Source organism: Oryza brachyantha, chromosome 11 (assembly GCF_000231095.2).
Source record: "Oryza brachyantha chromosome 11, ObraRS2, whole genome shotgun sequence".
NCBI lineage: Eukaryota > Viridiplantae > Streptophyta > Magnoliopsida > Poales > Poaceae > Oryza > Oryza brachyantha.
Genome location: NC_023173.2, coordinates 3,693,140 through 3,710,563, shown reverse-complemented (window position 1 = coordinate 3,710,563; position 17,424 = coordinate 3,693,140). Strand labels below are relative to the sequence as shown.

Here is a 17,424-nt window from a genome sequence, read left to right as displayed (position 1 = left end):
AAAAATTAATTAGTCCATAATTATGATGAGCCAGTTTGAGAGACTATCATTTGTATAGAACTTTTTTCTGCTGACATGACTTTAGATAGAGCTCATAATAGGCTATACCATTGAACATGCCCTAAGTCAATTGCAGAAACCGTTTATTAACGATTAAACATAGGTCGTATGTCTATTAGCCTCATCATTTTGCTTTTTATAAGCATAGGCGAAATTGTTTATTAACGATTAAACATAATTTATGGGTAAAATTATATATATTCTTAGTGATAAAAAGTAAAACTGAAAATAAACTACAATTAAAAAACAAATCAACTTTAATTTAAATTTTAAAATTTAAATTTTGTCTTATAAGCATGACTGAAAAGACGAGGGACTTAGCTATTTCAAATATATTCAAATAATTCATTAATGGTTTGATTTCATATACAGTTGTGCAGCTGTATAGATGGCATTAAGCTATCTATTAGACCGCCTTGTAATTAACATACAACACATCATCAAAATTTCTACGTGGCATCTTCTCGCATACGTCGATATCACACCATTTGTTCAGGTCTGAAGAGGTGACAATTTACATTAGGTGGCACGTTTGGAAGGATCACAAGCGAAGAGTACTTCAAAATGGAGTTAACGCAGATTACCTGTCTCATTCAAGAGACCCTGCAGAAAAAAGACACTTGACTACTTGGGAGCAGAAGAGCATGGCTATAGGCTATGACTCAATTTTGTCAGACCAGCTACAGTGAAAACTCTGCCATTTCCTTCAACTCAGGGTCATCTTTTGGCGTTTTCTTTTTTTTTAAAAAAAGACAAACATCCTATTGCTAAACGAAAAATAATCTATCAATAAAACATTTATATATGTGTCATTAACGATATAAATCCAAGGCTAATAAATAAACTATGATAAAAAAATCCAAAATCAACTTTAAATAAAAAGTTAAATTTTAAATCTTAACTTATAAGCATAAACATAAGCGAAATTGTGTCTTAACCACAGAACAAGCAAAACTGAAGAGTGTGGTAGCTTGTTTGTGTCGCTGTGGCTTAACACCTGTAACAAAATATTTGTGATGTCTCACATGTACGATTTGGTACTCCCTCTTGATTGCAAAAGGCACGCTCGTGCCATCTGGATGCATGTGTTAAGAGGAAATTAAACCATGTTTTCATATGCAACCACCGATGTATTTTCAATACCGTCGATCGATTTTAGCATGACTGATTGTGCCCATCCTAGGACGAACATCAGTTTTCCTACAGAGTCATATGGGCATGTGTACTGTTTTTTTAAAAGAAAACGCATAGATGTTCATAATTGCCGGAAAATAAATCATTAGTACGATAACCATACATTGCAAGAATGGGTTGTTTTAAGTTTTGTTTTAATCCTGATTTTTTTTCTCGGTCAGTGGTTTTACGTGGGCTGATTATTTTTTTGTCTCTTTTTCTTTTCTGTTTGTAGTGGGGGAATGAATTTTTGAGTGCGATAAAGGAGCGAGTGGGTGAACAAAACTTCTTTTTAAAATAGTAGAGATAAAAAGATTTCCTGTCATCCAATGTGTGGTGTAAGACTGCAACGGTTCGAGCGAGTGATAGAATAGTACCATAAGCATTTGAGGAAAAAGAATCTCGATAATTTCCACCGAAGGTCATAAAACCATTCTTTTTTTTCTGAAATAGAAAACAACAATTCTCCACATCACTGTTCCCTACATTTTCTGGACCGAAAGAGCAGCCATCCGGCACTGCATGGTAAGTCAATTGCAGGCAGCAGGCCTATCACCTGTTTCCCAACCATCATCAACACGCGCGACAGCTAACTATCCAAGGCCATCAAATTTCCATGTGTAAACGACTAGACAGACAAGACGAAACACGATGCATGGCCTCCATTTCCTGATGCATGACCTCAGAAGCTTCGAACTTAATACCACGTACTTCCTCTGTAAAAAAAAAAAAATTCTTCGGTTTTGTGTCCGACGTTTGACCATCCGTCTTATTTGAAAATTTTTTAGAAAATTAGAAAAAAATTAGTCACACATAAAGTATTATTCATAATTTATCATCTAATAATATTAATCGTAAAAAAATTTTGAATAAGACGAAGAGTCAAAAATTATAGGTAAAAAGTGAAAAACTGGTTTATTTTGGGATGGAGGGGGTACTACCACCGTTTTTTTAATTGATACAGTGACTTTTAAGATATTTAATTTTTTATATATAAATATATAAAATTATATATCATGCTTAAATTTACTTTAGTAATGATTTAAATCATAACGAAATAGTCAATAATTATAGTTTTTTTAATATGACGAATAATCAAACGTAGATACAGAAATCAAATACGTTAATTAAAAAATAAAGCAGAGGGAGTACCACTAACTTAAGATCTTCATAAACAAGTTCAGAGAGTGACCATGTCAAACAAGCAAGCAAAGGACTGGTTGGCAAGCATGCATATGTATATATGCAGACATAGCCACGAGTATGGTCGAATTCTTTGTTCGATTAATGCAGGATTGCACAGATCGATCGGATGCACTGCCATGCTTGTTTAATTGTCCACTGGGTACTGGCTGAATGACTGAATCCGGTAGAGCTTTCTTGCAAGTCATGGCATTGTCTTGTTGTCTAGCTAGCAAGGTAGCCTTTCGTATGACAAATTCAGAGTTGTTGTAGTCTCATCAGAGAATGACCATTAATTTCTTAGAACTCGAGAAACATTGCCACTTTCACAAACAACACGTTACAGATTTACCACCCGCTGTCTATGACATGTGGGCTCTCATATGTCTATGACATATGGATCCAGTGAGTGACATATGGGTCCAGTGATCATTTGTAAGAGTGGCAAAAAGTTAATTATTTCTCCCCATACGGCACAGGTGGTGAGAACTAATTAATTAATTACCTCTTGAAGAACAAGCTACTTCTCCTGAGGATCCATTCCAAGCAGGCAGAACATTCTTACCAGAGAAGAAGTTGAGGTAATCAATTAGCTGTGCAGTAATTAACTGGAGTGCCGGTGTTTGACATTATAGTACACAAGAGAGACCTTGTCAATTGACATAGCTGGAGGAATATTTGAATGGGTCAAGCCCAGCTAAGCCAGAGTTTCTCCATGGCTGTCTGAACATATACCTATTCTGAAATCATATTATAAACATAAGGTAGTAAACTCCAACATTTGGCCGAAAACTTATAATCCAACATTTTAGAATTTTTGACCAAATTTTGAAAGTTTGTCCTACGAGTATTTTTGTTATTTGGATAAAATTGTACAACCATAACGGATCAGAATAACCGAATAAATTGTATAGGTTAAGTAAAAGTTAATAACATATTGTAGAATGTGACAAAGTCATGGTATAAAGCATAGAACAAACTCCAGGACACATGGTGGATTCTCTTTTTAAAAATAAGTTTCTATATATAAGTCACTAGCTCATATTTTTAAAATATATTTTTAACAGTTTATACTATTAAATAACTATCACAAACATAAAATAAAATCTCAATTCTTTTGATCGAGTTAGAACATAGTCTAGCTACGGCCGGTACTGGTCGATGGCTGTCAAATGGCCGCGGTCATTAAGAAAAAAAAATCAACAAACCTTAGGCAAACAAACATTAAAGAGCAGCAGCAGTAGACGAAGTAAGGTCTTGTTTAGTTTCTAATTTTTTTTCCAAAAACATCACATCAAATTTTTAGACACCTAAATAAAACATTAAGCATACATGAAAAAAAACTAATTGCACAGTTATGGAAGAAATCTCAAGACGAATCTTTTGAGCCTAATTAGCCCATGATTAGCCATAAGTGCTACAGTACCCAACATGTGCTAATGATAGATTAATTAGGCTCAAAAGATTCGTCTCGCAGTTTCTAGGCTAGCCGTAAAATTCGTTTTTTCATTCGTGTCCAAATACCCCTTCCAACATCTGGTCAAACATTTAACGTGACATTTCTCTCAAAAATTTCTCAAAAATTTTCTCAATCTGAACTCCCACCTCAACCGATCAAACTGAACATGATTCAGAGGTTGACTTCGCTCCTTTTCTGGCAGTGGTGCGTTGTCCGCTGGCCGCCAAGTGGACGCACAGACACGCAAGGTCAACACAGCTTTCGTAATTAACAGTAGCAGTAGCAGCAGCGAGCAGATGACGCATCTTTTCGTTTCTGCATCTGCTTATAAGCTAATATTTAAATTTTTAACTTTAATTTTAATTTTATGTTTTATCATCCAATTTTATTATCTTAATTTTTATGTCGCTAAAATATATGTATAAAAATTTTATTCATAAAATATTCTTCACTTGTAAATATGCCGTTTGGCCAAACAATCAACCCCACTAATGTATATTCAGGTCGACTTTGCTCCTTCGGACGTGTTTCAGCTGTCAAGCTTTGCCGTCTGCTGCCGTCAATTGATTAATCGCCACGCTGCCTTCACAAGTCGAAGAAGAAGAGAAGACCAAGGCAGATTGGCGGGATGGACGACGGCAAGCAAACGGGAGGGCCCATGGGCCGACATTTTCCACTCCGTGATATCAGCCTAATGGGCCGTCAGGAGGGCCGGCCCACTCCATCTGATTGGGCCACAGGCTTCAGATCCTCAATTGTCCATATGCATTTATTTGTACACAAAAAGTTTGCTTATGTAAATCTGCCATTGTTTTTATTTTAATGTTGTGAGTGTGGATGGTAATTTTGCCCACGGTTCCATGAACTCACATGTACCGTGTCTGATGTGCAGTTCAAGTTTTTGTCATGGGTCAGTCGGTAGGTCAGATATGGATTTACTCTATTTATCTCTGACCTAAGCTATTACCACCGTAATGGCAAGCATGTGTGATATTTTTATCTATGCTTTGACTTTGTATTAAAATTAGCCATACAAATAAATCATATGGCAAAGAGACGATTTTTTGGGTGGTTTGATATTTAGGGTGCCTTTGGTTCAACCTGTTTTTCTTTTGCAGAAGCCAAAAACCAACCTAAGAGCCATTGTCTGTTTTTTCAACAAGCTATTTTTACTGTAATACAAATCGAAAGCACATTTACCCCTACTTTCTTTGGCTTATATTATAGGGTAAAATATTTACCCACCTGCCACACAGGTCATGAGAAAAATTTTTTGTTTCTTTTCTGTTTTGCCATCTCTTTCTCATCTTGAACGTGCCACCCCTGGCTAGGTTGGGCGGCCTGGTGCCCTCTAGCCCCGCCAACGCCCTTCACTCGCTGGCGCTCCTCCAACAGTTGTAGGTTTTTTTATTTCTAATTAGCCATTTAAATATGAAATAGATTAGTTTTTTATGAGTAATTTGCATATAAAGAGTGCCACGGGCCTTTAGGGGCATTACAAGTATTTCATCACAACTGCTTTAACCAATTAGCCTTCGGCTTTTCCCACATGCCACAGCTCACGGTGGCTTTTCCAAAAGCCATAACTCAACCAAACACACGCTTAGCTTCCTTTTTTTTTGTGTGGCAACCCTTAGCTTCCTTAGAAGCATTCGGTTCAAGTAATTTCTCTGCGAATCATTTCTTTCACTCAATAAAAAAATGCATACTACCACCATGCTATAACAATGGCCGGGTTGGGTAAATACAGCGGAGAGTAGGCTATCACATACTTCGTATGCATATGGTAGAGCTTAGTGGTTTTATATATCATCAAATGACGACATACATTATAAAATCAAACATTTATACAATAGATATCTCTTGATTATCTCTTTTTTTTGCATAGTTAGGATCTATTTTATAAGAAAACAAAGAGTTAAATTAAAACTTCTCTTGACTATCTCTTTTTGCAGCATTGCGTAGTTATATATACTCAACCGAGTTATATATACTCAACCGAATCAACATATTGCAAAACCATTTTTACTTTTTTTCAGTTATAAGATATATAATCTAGGCTGCGTTTGTTCCCCCATGTTAGATAACTTATCTCCCTCGTTTTCCGCGCGCACGCTTCCTGAACTGCTAAACGGTGTATTTTTTACAAAAATTTTCTATAGAAAAGTTGTTTTAAAAAATCATATTAATCTATTTTATATTTTTTAATAATTAATTAATTAATTAATTATGTACTAATATATTATACGTTTTTTGTGCGGGCTAAGTTATCTTACCAACGTTTTAAATGAACTCGTGGCCCTAACCATTCCTGTAATATTTAGCGATCTAGCGAATATCTATTCACTGGCGCAAAAAAGAATTATCCATAGGCCCGCGACACACCAAGAGCAACACGAATACACGACACACGGAGCAGAAGCAGATGAGAAGCCACAGAGGATCCAGACGCGGCCATCACCGCCCCCACCAGCCTCAGCCGATTCCACCACGGCCCCCACCACGCCGGAGAAGAGAAAAGAGAAGAAAACCGTACGAATCTTTTCTTTTTCACGGGAAATTTCTTTTCATTCAAACCAAAGTCTCCCACAAACTGCTGCGACGACGCCGCGGCATTTCAAATCCAAACCAAAATCGAATCGAATCGAATCCTCCCCCAATTTCGCTCGCTCGCTCGCTCGCTTCCGATTCTTCGCTCGAATCTCATCTCGGGCGCTGCTCGGCTGCTCGATTCCGAGAGCTAGGGGGGCTCGCGCGGCTCCGGATCGGAGCTGCCCGGAGCCGTCCCGTCCCGTCCCGTCCCCTCCCCTCGCCGGAGGGAGGCCAGGGTTTGGGGGCGGTGGCGGAGCGCGAGCTGTTCGGGCTCCGGATCCTAGGGTTTGCGGATCGAGCTGCGGTCGTCTCCCTGGGTGGGGTTCGGGTTCCGATGGTGGTGCTGAGGTGGGGGAGGAGGAGGGGGTGAGTGACGAGGCTTGGCCATGGTGCGGCTTCTCGGGCTGCGGAGCCTGAGCTTCGGGCCGGAGGAGTCGCCGCGGGAGATCACAGCGGCTGGCGGCGACGCGGCGGCGCACCCCGTGGGGAGCAGCGGCTGGCTCGTCCGCTTCTTCGACTCCGCCTTCTTCTGCGAGTGGATCGCCGTCAGCTACCTCTACAAGCATGACCACCAGGGGGTGCGCGACTACCTCTGCAACCGCATGTACACGCTCCCGCTCCCTGGCCTCGAGGCCTACCTCTTCCAGGTCTGCTACATGCTCGTGCACAAGCCCAGCCCGTCCCTCGACCGCTTCGTCATCGACACTTGCTCCAAGTCGCTGCGCATTGCGCTCAAGGTGCACTGGCTCCTCGCTGCCGAGCTCGAGCTCGAGGACACCGATGATGTGGATGGGATTGACAGGGTGCAGGAGCAGTGCCAGGTTGCGGCCACGGTGCAGGGAGAGTGGCCACCGCTCGTCCGGCCTGCGCCGCCGTCCCCTATCGCTAGTCCACGCGGCAATCCCATGCTTAGCAGGATACGCTCTTCGAAGCAGCGCCTTCTGTCCCTTGCCTCATCACCCTCGCTTGGCTTGAGCCCCCCGGCAGGTGTAAGCAATGCAGCTGCTGCAGAGGATGTTGGGGCTAGTGGAGGGAAGCAGCCAGCGACACCGTCATCAGAGGATAACAAGCTACTCAAGAGACTAAGCATTGGACCTAAGGTGCGTGATGCAGCATTATTCTTTAGGCGCTCCGTGGAGAAGGATGACGATCAGGACAAGGAAGGGTTCTTTAAAAGGTTGCTTAGAGACAGCAAGGACAGGGAGGAAGAGGATGGTGACAAGGAAGGATTTTTCAAGAGGTTGCTTAGCAAGGAGAAGGAGAAGGAGAACGAGGAGGAAGAAGGAGATAGAGATGGCTTCTTCCACAGGTTGCTAAAGGACAGCAAGGATGAGGACGTGGAATTGACACCAAGCTCAGAGGGTTTATTGAAGCGACTTTTCCGTGATAAGGAGGATAGGCAGGGTGAGGATGATGAAAAGGAAGGTTTCTTCCGCAGGATATTTAAGGACAAGAATGAGGAGAGGAGAGAAAGCCTGCATGGAAGGCATGGGGATGAGGAAAGAGTGGGCAAGAGCTTGGAGGATGATGATAAAGAAGGGTTCTTCCGCAAAATTTTCAGAGATAAAAATGAGGAGAGGAAAGATGGAGGGCATAGTAAACAGCAAGATGATAAGGAAAAGTCTGTTGGGAACATCGAAGAGGACAAGAGGGATGGTTTTTTCTGGCAACTTTTCAAGGAGAAAAACGAAGAGAAAAAAGAAGGCACTACACCAAACAAGAAAGAGGACGATTACAAAGGACATCGGACCATGGATGATGATAATTTCTTCCGTAGGCTTTTCAAGGACAAGAATGAAGAGAAAAAGGGAGCATCTCATGACAGGAATGATGATGATAAGTGTGAGGAAGGTGACAAGGAAAATTTCTTCCGCAAATTATTTAAAGACAAGCATGAGAGGAGAAGCGAGGTGATTGATAAAAATGATGATGATGGTAAGGGGACTAGTGGTATTGATGAAGAGGAAAATTCAGAGTTCTTGTCGTTCCGCGGGTTGTTTAGAGTGCACCCTGAAGATGCTAAGAGTGGGCATATTGAAAGTGGTCAGCCTAACAGTATTTCTGAGGGTAGCCCAGGATCAGAGAGCTTTTTCAAGCGGCTATTCCGAGATAGAGACCGCTCAATTGAAGATTCTGAGCTTTTTAGTTCAAAGATATTGAAAGAGGCAAGAAATCTGCTCTCTGAAATTCCTTTTTTGTGAAATTTAGATATCAATATGCATATTTGTAGTACCATGCATCGCCATATTAGTAGTACCCTCTTCTGATTTCAGCACAAACTTATATTTGTTACCTCAGGTGTAAGATGGCATTTTATGGCTAGTTAGTAGTTACCAACAATATTTACCCATGAGTCGTGACTTATTAGTGCAATGTGCAACATGTAGTGTTTCAGGTGTAGCTTAGGTTTGAATTTTTCAGAAGTTATTACAAGTATGTTCCTATTTGTTTTCACCTGCAAAAGGAAAAATAGGATTGTACAACGCTACAACTAGTCTATCATGCTGATAAAGAAGCTAATATCATATATGGGCTGTCTTATGTAAAGCATTGTTGGTTCACTGTTTAATTTAATCTCATTCCTTGCAATTGCATGTGTGTATTTCCAATGTATGAAATACATATTTTCTAGCCAACTGCCCAGCTTTATGATATAATTCTGTTATATGTCCTGAAAGCGCATTTAATTTGATGAATTTTAGATGTCTGATGATGGTAACATCTGCTGCTCTGATTGCACTGCCTGTATACCTCTTGACTTGTACCTTTTTCTGGGAGTGTTAAGGCCTTCCTAACTGAAGCCATATGTTTTTCAGAAAAACCTTGTTAACAATGGAAATAGTGATAAGCAAAGTGGAAAACCACCTTTACCAAACAACGCGATAGCAGAGCTTCGAAAAGGCTGTTACTATGCTTCATTAGAGCTCGTGCAATCTTTGTGTGATACATCTTATGGCCTGGTAGACATATTTCCTATGGAAGATCGGAAGATTGCCCTTCGAGAGGTATGCAGAATTTTTATTAGGTTGACAACAGTATTAATATTTGCTTTACACCCTTTCTGTCATATTTTAAATCTTTTATGTTATAATAGTTAAACTATTCTAATTATCCCATTGGGCTGTCTTTTCCTGTGCCAGTCGCTTACAGAGATCAATTCCCAGATTGCTTCTACCGAGAAAAATGGAGGTAGTTTCTGCAATCCAATGGATATCACTGTAGTTCATTACCTCGTAGTTTGCTATACTTGCTTTTTAAGTTCTTACTCATAAGTATCCAGAGCCTTGCAGCATCAAAATCTTGGTGCTGTAACTCTACAATCACATTATAATCTTTAGGTGGAAGCTACTTGACAGTTGACTTGTCCCAGATGGCCTGTGCTTTACTGCTCCATTGTTTTTCTGGCTGCAGTTTGAATTCTGGCCACCTTTCTTTATTGATAAACATTTCTTGTTCACAAGTTAAAATATCTTATTTTTGAATCAGATTTGAATGCTCTATGGGCGCCCTTGGGGCGCCCTTGTACATATTGGTTTTTGTGCAAAGAAAAATGAGCCAATGAAGACAATAATAACTGAACAAAATCACCTGTAGTTTAATTAGCTGGCCTGTTCTTTTATAATTTTGTTGCATGAGTTGCTATCTTCATTTATTCTTTATGTATCACTGTTATTCCATTTACTGAAGCTGGTAAACTGTAATCTGGTTTTGACTATATTGAAGTCTAGGCAGCAAAATGGTAAACTATGCATTGCCATGCATCTAAAAGGGCTGTTGTTATTTCTTTTCTTTGTTTTATCTCTAACAAAGTGCCAGTAAATCTTAAGAAAAGAAACAATGTATGCTGCCTTTTGGATTAAGCATTGACACTAGCTACATATTGCAAAGCAGCAACTACATGCCCCCTCACTTTTTTTTTAATCTGCCTTCTGTTTTTTGCATAGGAGTATGCTTTCCGATGGGAAAGGGTATATATCGAGTGGTTCATATACCTGAAGATGAGGCTGTGCTTCTTAACTCCAGGGAAAAAGCTCCTTATCTTATATGTGTTGAAGTTTTGAAAGCTGAAGCACCAAGGTTTGTCTACAATCTTGATGAAATTTATGGTAAAACCTGTTGTTTTTGTTAGTAGTGTTTTTTTATATACTTGTCGAAAAGGACCTTATGCTTGCTAAATGGCAAAAGTGATGATCTTCATTAGCCTTATTTATCATTGGATCTTAAGCCAGAGTTCATTCTCACTCAGTTGCTTTTCGGTTTGTAGTCAGTCCAAAGGGTCAGATGTTAACAAACTGTCAAAAGGTGGGATACCCTTGGCTAATGGAGATGTGCAATTGCCAAAGCCACCTCCATGGGCATATCCTTTGTGGAGTCGGCATGAAACACAAAATTATGAAACAGACAGAATGCTGAAGTCTACCTCTCAGGTTATTGACCAAGCTATGGCTCAATTGTGGGAGGCCAAAGTAAAATTTGTAAATGTTAATTTCTCAGTTGAGAAACTTGGTCGTTCAAGGAGTATTGCAATTTCTGATTCGGGACGTAGGTCACGACAATCTACAGCAGATTCACATGATCCTTCGGGAGATTCTGAACCAATGGCTGATCAGCCTATGGAGTGGGTAAAGGTTACTTTATCTGCGGTTCCAGGAGTTAACATGGATGATGTTGATGACAATGAACCAATCCGGAAGAAGGACCATCGTCGTGTTCCAAGTACAATCGCCATAGAGGAAGTCAAGGTGCAGCTGATTTATGAGTTTGATTTTTAATTTAATTAGAGCTGAAGATTTGAACATCACTTCTCTAACTATGCTTTTCTTTTTGTAATTTGCAATCTTGCTAAACATCATTCTTTTATGAACTTTTGCAATCTTGCTAAACATCATTCTTTTATGAACTACTACCTTCGTCCCATAATAACCTCATTTTTCGTTTTTCCGTGTCCAACGTTTGACCATTCGTCTTATTTGAATTTTTTTTGCGATTAATATTTTTATTCTTACTAGATGATAAAATATGAATAGTACTTTGACTTTTTTTTTAAGTTTTTGTACAAATTTTTTAAATAAGACGAATGGTCAAACGTTGGACACAGAAAAACGAAAAATGAGATTATTATGGGATGGAGGTAGTATCAAATATCCTAGATATTTAACTAACCGACAATAGGAATTAGTAGTCATCAATAAGACTAGGTGGTTTATTGCATGAACGTCCAATTTACAGTTTGGTACCTCTTATACAACTGTTTGCTGAATTGTTTTCCTTGACTAGGCTGCAGCATTAAAAGGAGCAGCTCCACCTGGTCTTCCACTGAAAGGAGTTGGTCAGAGTGCTCAAAATATAGATTCTAAGGTGAATCCTCGAATCACTAATAATTTGGTTTCTTCTGTCGATCTTTGTTAAGTTATTAATTTCTGTTTTCACATAGGCAATTGATGGTGGAGATCCTAAACCAACTGATGCTTTGGCTGGCGAACTCTGGGCTGTTAAAAGAGAGAGAATACGGAGGTTTTCCGTTCATGGAAAATTACCTGGCTGGGATCTGCGTTCTGTAAGTTCCAATAATGTGCTGTTATTTGATAAATATTTGTGTTTTAGTCAAGAATTGGACTGTGGGATAGGGATTGGGATATAGAGTTGGGGAAAGATGGAGAAATAGGACATTCGGTTGGGAAACTATTGAGGGTTAGGGTTACTTTACCATTCTATCTCAATCCCTATCCTAATGTCCTGTTCCTCAATTCAATGCTCCCTACTCCCTTTATTTTACAGTTATATCATCGACTTATCTATTGATGTTCATATTAAAGTTTGCATCAGCAAAATGTAGTTGATTGATATTATCTGCATTTATAAATAAAATAATTTACCTAATTTTGTGGAGAACTAAGTAGACCGTCAGGGTTTTCATGGAATCGGTTTTTCTGAATTTTTGCCCCTAACTTTAAGGCCCGTTTGTTTCAAAGGAAAAGTGTAGGAAACACGCAATCCTTTGGAATGGACACTGTAGCATTATTCGTTTCAAAGGAATGTTCCAAAGGAAGACAACAACAAAATTTCCTCTCCCTTCACTTTTGGCGCAAAAGTAAGGGGAAAAAAATCCACGCCAGCCCCATTTTTTCAATCCTTTGGTTGGCTGGCTCAGCAACTATAGGAAAATTTCCTATGTTCTTCAATCCTATGGTTTTGCACATGCATTCCTATCCTATCCCATGATTTGGAAATCCTAGGAATCAAATAAGCCCTTAAACTGCAAGCGATCTACTAACCTTTGTTGTCATGCTTCAGATTGAGCATATGAAATGCATCAGTTAATGCCAGGTTTATGAAATGTTTGAACCAATTGCAGGTTATTGTCAAGAGTGGAGATGATTGCCGACAGGAACACTTAGCTGTACAGCTTGTTGCACACTTTTATGGTAAAAAGTCTATCTTACCATGATAGTTTTTAGTCCTGATCTAAGTCGAGGTTTTCCATTTTGTTTTGTGGCTTCATCAAGCATTGGTTATTACTAAATGTGTACCATTTTTCTGAAGACATACCAAATTTATCCTTGTGGATATGTTTGAATTCCAGTTGGTACATCAGCAACTATATGTCTCAGATATGAGCATGTCAGTGTGCTGTTTGCTGAAGTATATAGGACATAGGAAAACAATTTATCATGTTAAGTCCTGATAACTGGAAAATGATGATGTGTGGAGGTACATGAAAACTATTTTGCACAAAAACACCCCCATTCTGTCCAGAGTCCACTTCAGCGAGGATTATCATAGTTGAATTTTGCACAATGTTAATGTACTTTAGTCTACCAGCACTGCTTACTGGAATTGCAGTTCTGATATAGTCATGTTGTATTGTTGTCTACTATGGCATTGCTTTTGGTCGATATTCTGAAAGAACTTCATCGGTTGATTTGCCTTTACCTTGTGATCGCAACATTTAGAATGTCTCTAACAGGTAACTTGCCTTGAAAATTTGTTGCACTCTCAGATATATATCAAGAAGCTGGTCTACCACTTTGGCTGCGACCTTATGAAGTTATCGTCACATCTGCATATACAGCGCTAATTGAGACTATTCCTGATACGGTAATCATCTTTCCGTTATAATTAAGTTAGCTTTCAGAATTTCTGTGCATCCTAAAAGCTATTAGCGTGGCCTTTTCTGTCATGCTACTGCAGGCGTCAATTCATTCCATCAAGAGTCGGTTCCCCAATATTGCAAGTCTCCGTGACTACTATGTAGCCAAGTACGAAGAAAATTCTCCGAACTTCAAACTTGCCCAGGTAGAGTGCTGATTGGTTTGTTTCTGTATGTGGAATTTAATGTCATGTTTCAGTTTGAACTTCCTTTAGACACTAGCCAGTAGTGTCCACTAAATGAATCGTAAAAACAGTTCATACTATTAAGAATGCATCTGAACAGCTTATTGATTTATTTTATGTTTCTAACAGAGAAACTTTGTGGAAAGCATGGCTGGATATTCAATCCTGTGCTACCTGCTCCAGGTATTAAATCCAATATTGTAGTTTATATGTGTAATGCATATACGATTCTAATTATTACTCTATAATATCCGATATTTCTTAAATTATGGAAATCATTTTGTTGGTATTGTTCTGTGGGGGCTGAGAAGTTAAGGTCATCTCAACAAATGACAGTGGCTTTGGACCCTCGTGTTCTAAAATTAGCTACCAATGAACTGTTGCACTATTCGAACGAATCCATTGCTCTTCTACTTTGGCCTGTAATCCCCATTCTTTCTCTGAGGTTTGATTGGGTCAACTGAGCATCCAACGGTTCCAATTTGTATAGATTCTTTCTGGAATATTGTTAATAAAGTACAAAAGGTTTAAGGGCTAGCCAAAATTAACTACTTCCCCTGTTCCGTATTATAAGATGTTTTGGACATACCTAAATTCATCCTGATCTGTTTGTATCTGTATCTGTATGAATCTAGGGAGGGTTAGAACATCTTATATTGTGAAATGGAGTTAATATTAACGTCCTCTAGCCTTTATGTTAAAGAGAAAGGGGGAAGCCAGTGACTTGTGACTGGATATTTAATGTGCTGGATGTTTGTCATAATTCGAAAGGAATTTCCAGTGCATTTATTGTGCTGCATAATTTTCGTAAGATCACTTTAGAGTTTCAGTTGAACTTTTCTTGGCTTGCAATACACATTTAATATAGTTATTTTACTTCCAAATTTTAGAAAGGCTGTTTGATTTTGTTTTTATTTTTTCTCAAATGTTTCATTATGTAGAACTAAATTAACTCTGTTTGTGAATGCTATACTCTTTTTGGTCATGATTGGGTCTAAAGAATTGCTGACTTTACTTTTGATAAAAAAATTGCAGGTCAAGGATCGTCACAATGGAAATCTCTTAATAGATGAAGAAGGGCATATAATTCATATTGATTTTGGCTTTATGCTTTCCAACTCTCCTGGAGGGGTTAATTTTGAAAGTGCACCATTTAAACTGACAAGGGAACTTCTTGAAGTAAGATGGCAGCTTAACTTAAGCTATATACTTGTATGGTAAATTGAAGAGTTATAATAAATTTTGTTGTGGGGACTATGATAGGTGATGGATTCTGATGCAGAGGGAACCCCCAGTGAGTTCTTTGACTACTTCAAGGTGTTTGACTAGCACTGAATTACTCTCTCTTGGTTACTGTGACATCTCCAAGTTCAATTGTCTCATTTAGCCATGTAAATTTTTATTCTTCAGGTTCTATGCATTCAAGGCTTCCTTACTTGCCGGAAGCATGCAGAGCGTATTATACTGCTAGTAGAAATGTTGCAGGTACCTGTTTCTATCTAAAAATATTGATGTTTGTCTAGAACCCTTGTTATATTGGATGGGCCTATCAGATGCTGTTCATCTTAAGTAACCCAGGTTTTTGCTTGCATGCTTCAGACTAGTGGCAATTGAAGTGATGGACTATCTGGTCCTAAATCTGAATGTATCCCACTATATTAGTTTGAACGAAACTGGTTGTAACTTGCATCACCACCTCATCTCTTACAAAATAACTTACCATAACAAAGCTGAAAAAAATTGTTCAACCAAAATCACGTGCAGACGTGCTTTATCCCAGAATAGACGAACACACACTAATACAAGCTGCTCTGTTGAAGCAAGCATCCTATTTCCGAAAAATATTTTTGAACGCACACCTGGAGTCTCACTAAACAAATTTAGCGTATCTATTCTACTCCCAAGGATAATACCAGAAATACATGCAGTAACTTGAAATGGAAACTTGCTGCTGCATGTCTGCAGAATATTTTACTGCGCACTCTACTTGATATGAACTGTTATTGCAAAGGCGGTTGGTTTTGCATGATGTTGGCATGTGGGTTGTCGCATGATGTCTTACTGCAAATGGACTTGGGCGCAGAATGATTATTCCAATGAGTTGAATTGAGTTAAAAAAACATAAATATACCAAGTGTATAGAACATTTCATACCATAACTAGGAAGTAGTATTTGTCATCCATGTGCGCCAGACTATCTTGAATGCGCAGAAGATCCATTCTAACGAGTTTCAGTTTAGGTTAAAACTCATTTACCATATAGTATATCAAGGTTATGAAACGTTTCAGTTGCCTACTCCGAGCTTCAGGTTGCTCATACACATCATTTTTAATTTCCTCTTCTTTTTGTTTTGAGGGTGGGGTCTACATCTATGTACCTAATACTCCCTCTATATTTTAATAGATGATGCTGTTGACTTTGTCACACGTTTGATCATTAATCTTATTCAAAAAACTTATGTAATTACCATATATTTTGTTTTAATTGGATTTCTTAAATATATTTTTGTTACAGCTTAGATTTTTGCATTTTTTTTAATAAGATGAATGGTCAAATGTGTTAAAGTCAACGGCATCATCTATTAAAATACGGTGGGAGTATTATTTTCTTCTATTCTGTGATTATCATGCAATTTAAATCTGTCAATACCGTAATCATATTTCATGTGTATAATGCCAAACTGTGCATCCATCAGGATTCTGGCTTCCCGTGCTTTAAAGGTGGTCCTCGCACTATTCAGAATTTGAGGAAGAGGTTCCACTTGAGTCTTACTGAAGAGGTTGGTCAACTATCTTGTATATTCATCGTTTGCAGATGGGCGATCTACAGTTCTAATGCTGTCTTGGTATGGTTGCAGCAATGTGTGTCTCTGGTGCTTTCACTGATCAGTAGCAGCATGGATGCCTGGCGTACTCGGCAGTATGATTACTACCAGAGAGTATTGAATGGGATTTTATGATATAGCCCTCAGGAGCACCTGGCTCCTTTGAAAAATCAGTTTGCTTATATCGTTGTGAAAATCTTCAGACAGCACAGGTCAGTCTGGGGCTGACTAGCCAGGTACAGTCGATATGAGTTCTATGAGTGAAACACGCTTTTGTGTTTTACATTTCGTATACCTGGAGTCCCTTGTGAAGCACAGAGGCTATTGGCGCCTGCATTGCAACTTGCATACCATATGTCTCCCATTGAGTGGTTGAGAATTGTATAGTAATCGGCAGTGATCTAGTTGAGGCCATACTAGGAGGTTTGCTACTGGTGAAGCTTCCCAGTTCACTTTTATTGGAATTCGGTACCCCGAGCTGCATTTGCTGTACAGACAATTGATTGACGTAGCTTGGACTGGATCTAGGAGAGGATGGAGCCATACATGATGCAAAGTAACTGTAAATTATAGATGTATCCGTCTATGTGAGTTGGGAGTCACCCGAGACAGCAGAAGGGCTATGTTTGCGCGATTGTTGTCTTGGTATTTATGTGATATCCCAAATAGCATCAAAAGTAGATGTGCCATGTTTGTAAATTACCATTACCTGTACAGTGCCCATACTATAGGAGCTTCTTGTCCTGCTGCATTTGGCCCTTTCGATTTTGTTTAGCAGTACTACTTGATATTGGTTGT

The 17,424-nt window shown here is 39.0% G+C and overlaps 1 protein-coding gene across 1 annotated transcript; it reads left to right on the top strand.

The window, feature by feature from the left end:
* Window positions 1-6,443: 6,443 nt before the first annotated feature.
* Window positions 6,444-17,411, top strand: LOC102718963 (phosphatidylinositol 4-kinase beta 1-like). The gene is made up of 16 exons (XM_006662752.3): window positions 6,444-8,631; window positions 9,283-9,471; window positions 9,607-9,655; window positions 10,411-10,543; window positions 10,731-11,208; window positions 11,744-11,824; window positions 11,901-12,023; window positions 12,822-12,891; window positions 13,467-13,564; window positions 13,658-13,762; window positions 13,931-13,984; window positions 14,837-14,980; window positions 15,065-15,118; window positions 15,212-15,286; window positions 16,498-16,581; window positions 16,660-17,411. Exons 1-16 carry the CDS (start codon window positions 6,853-6,855, stop codon window positions 16,759-16,761), a joined length of 3,618 nt encoding a protein of 1,205 aa, XP_006662815.1. The 5' UTR covers window positions 6,444-6,852; the 3' UTR covers window positions 16,762-17,411.
* Window positions 17,412-17,424: the final 13 nt, after the last annotated feature.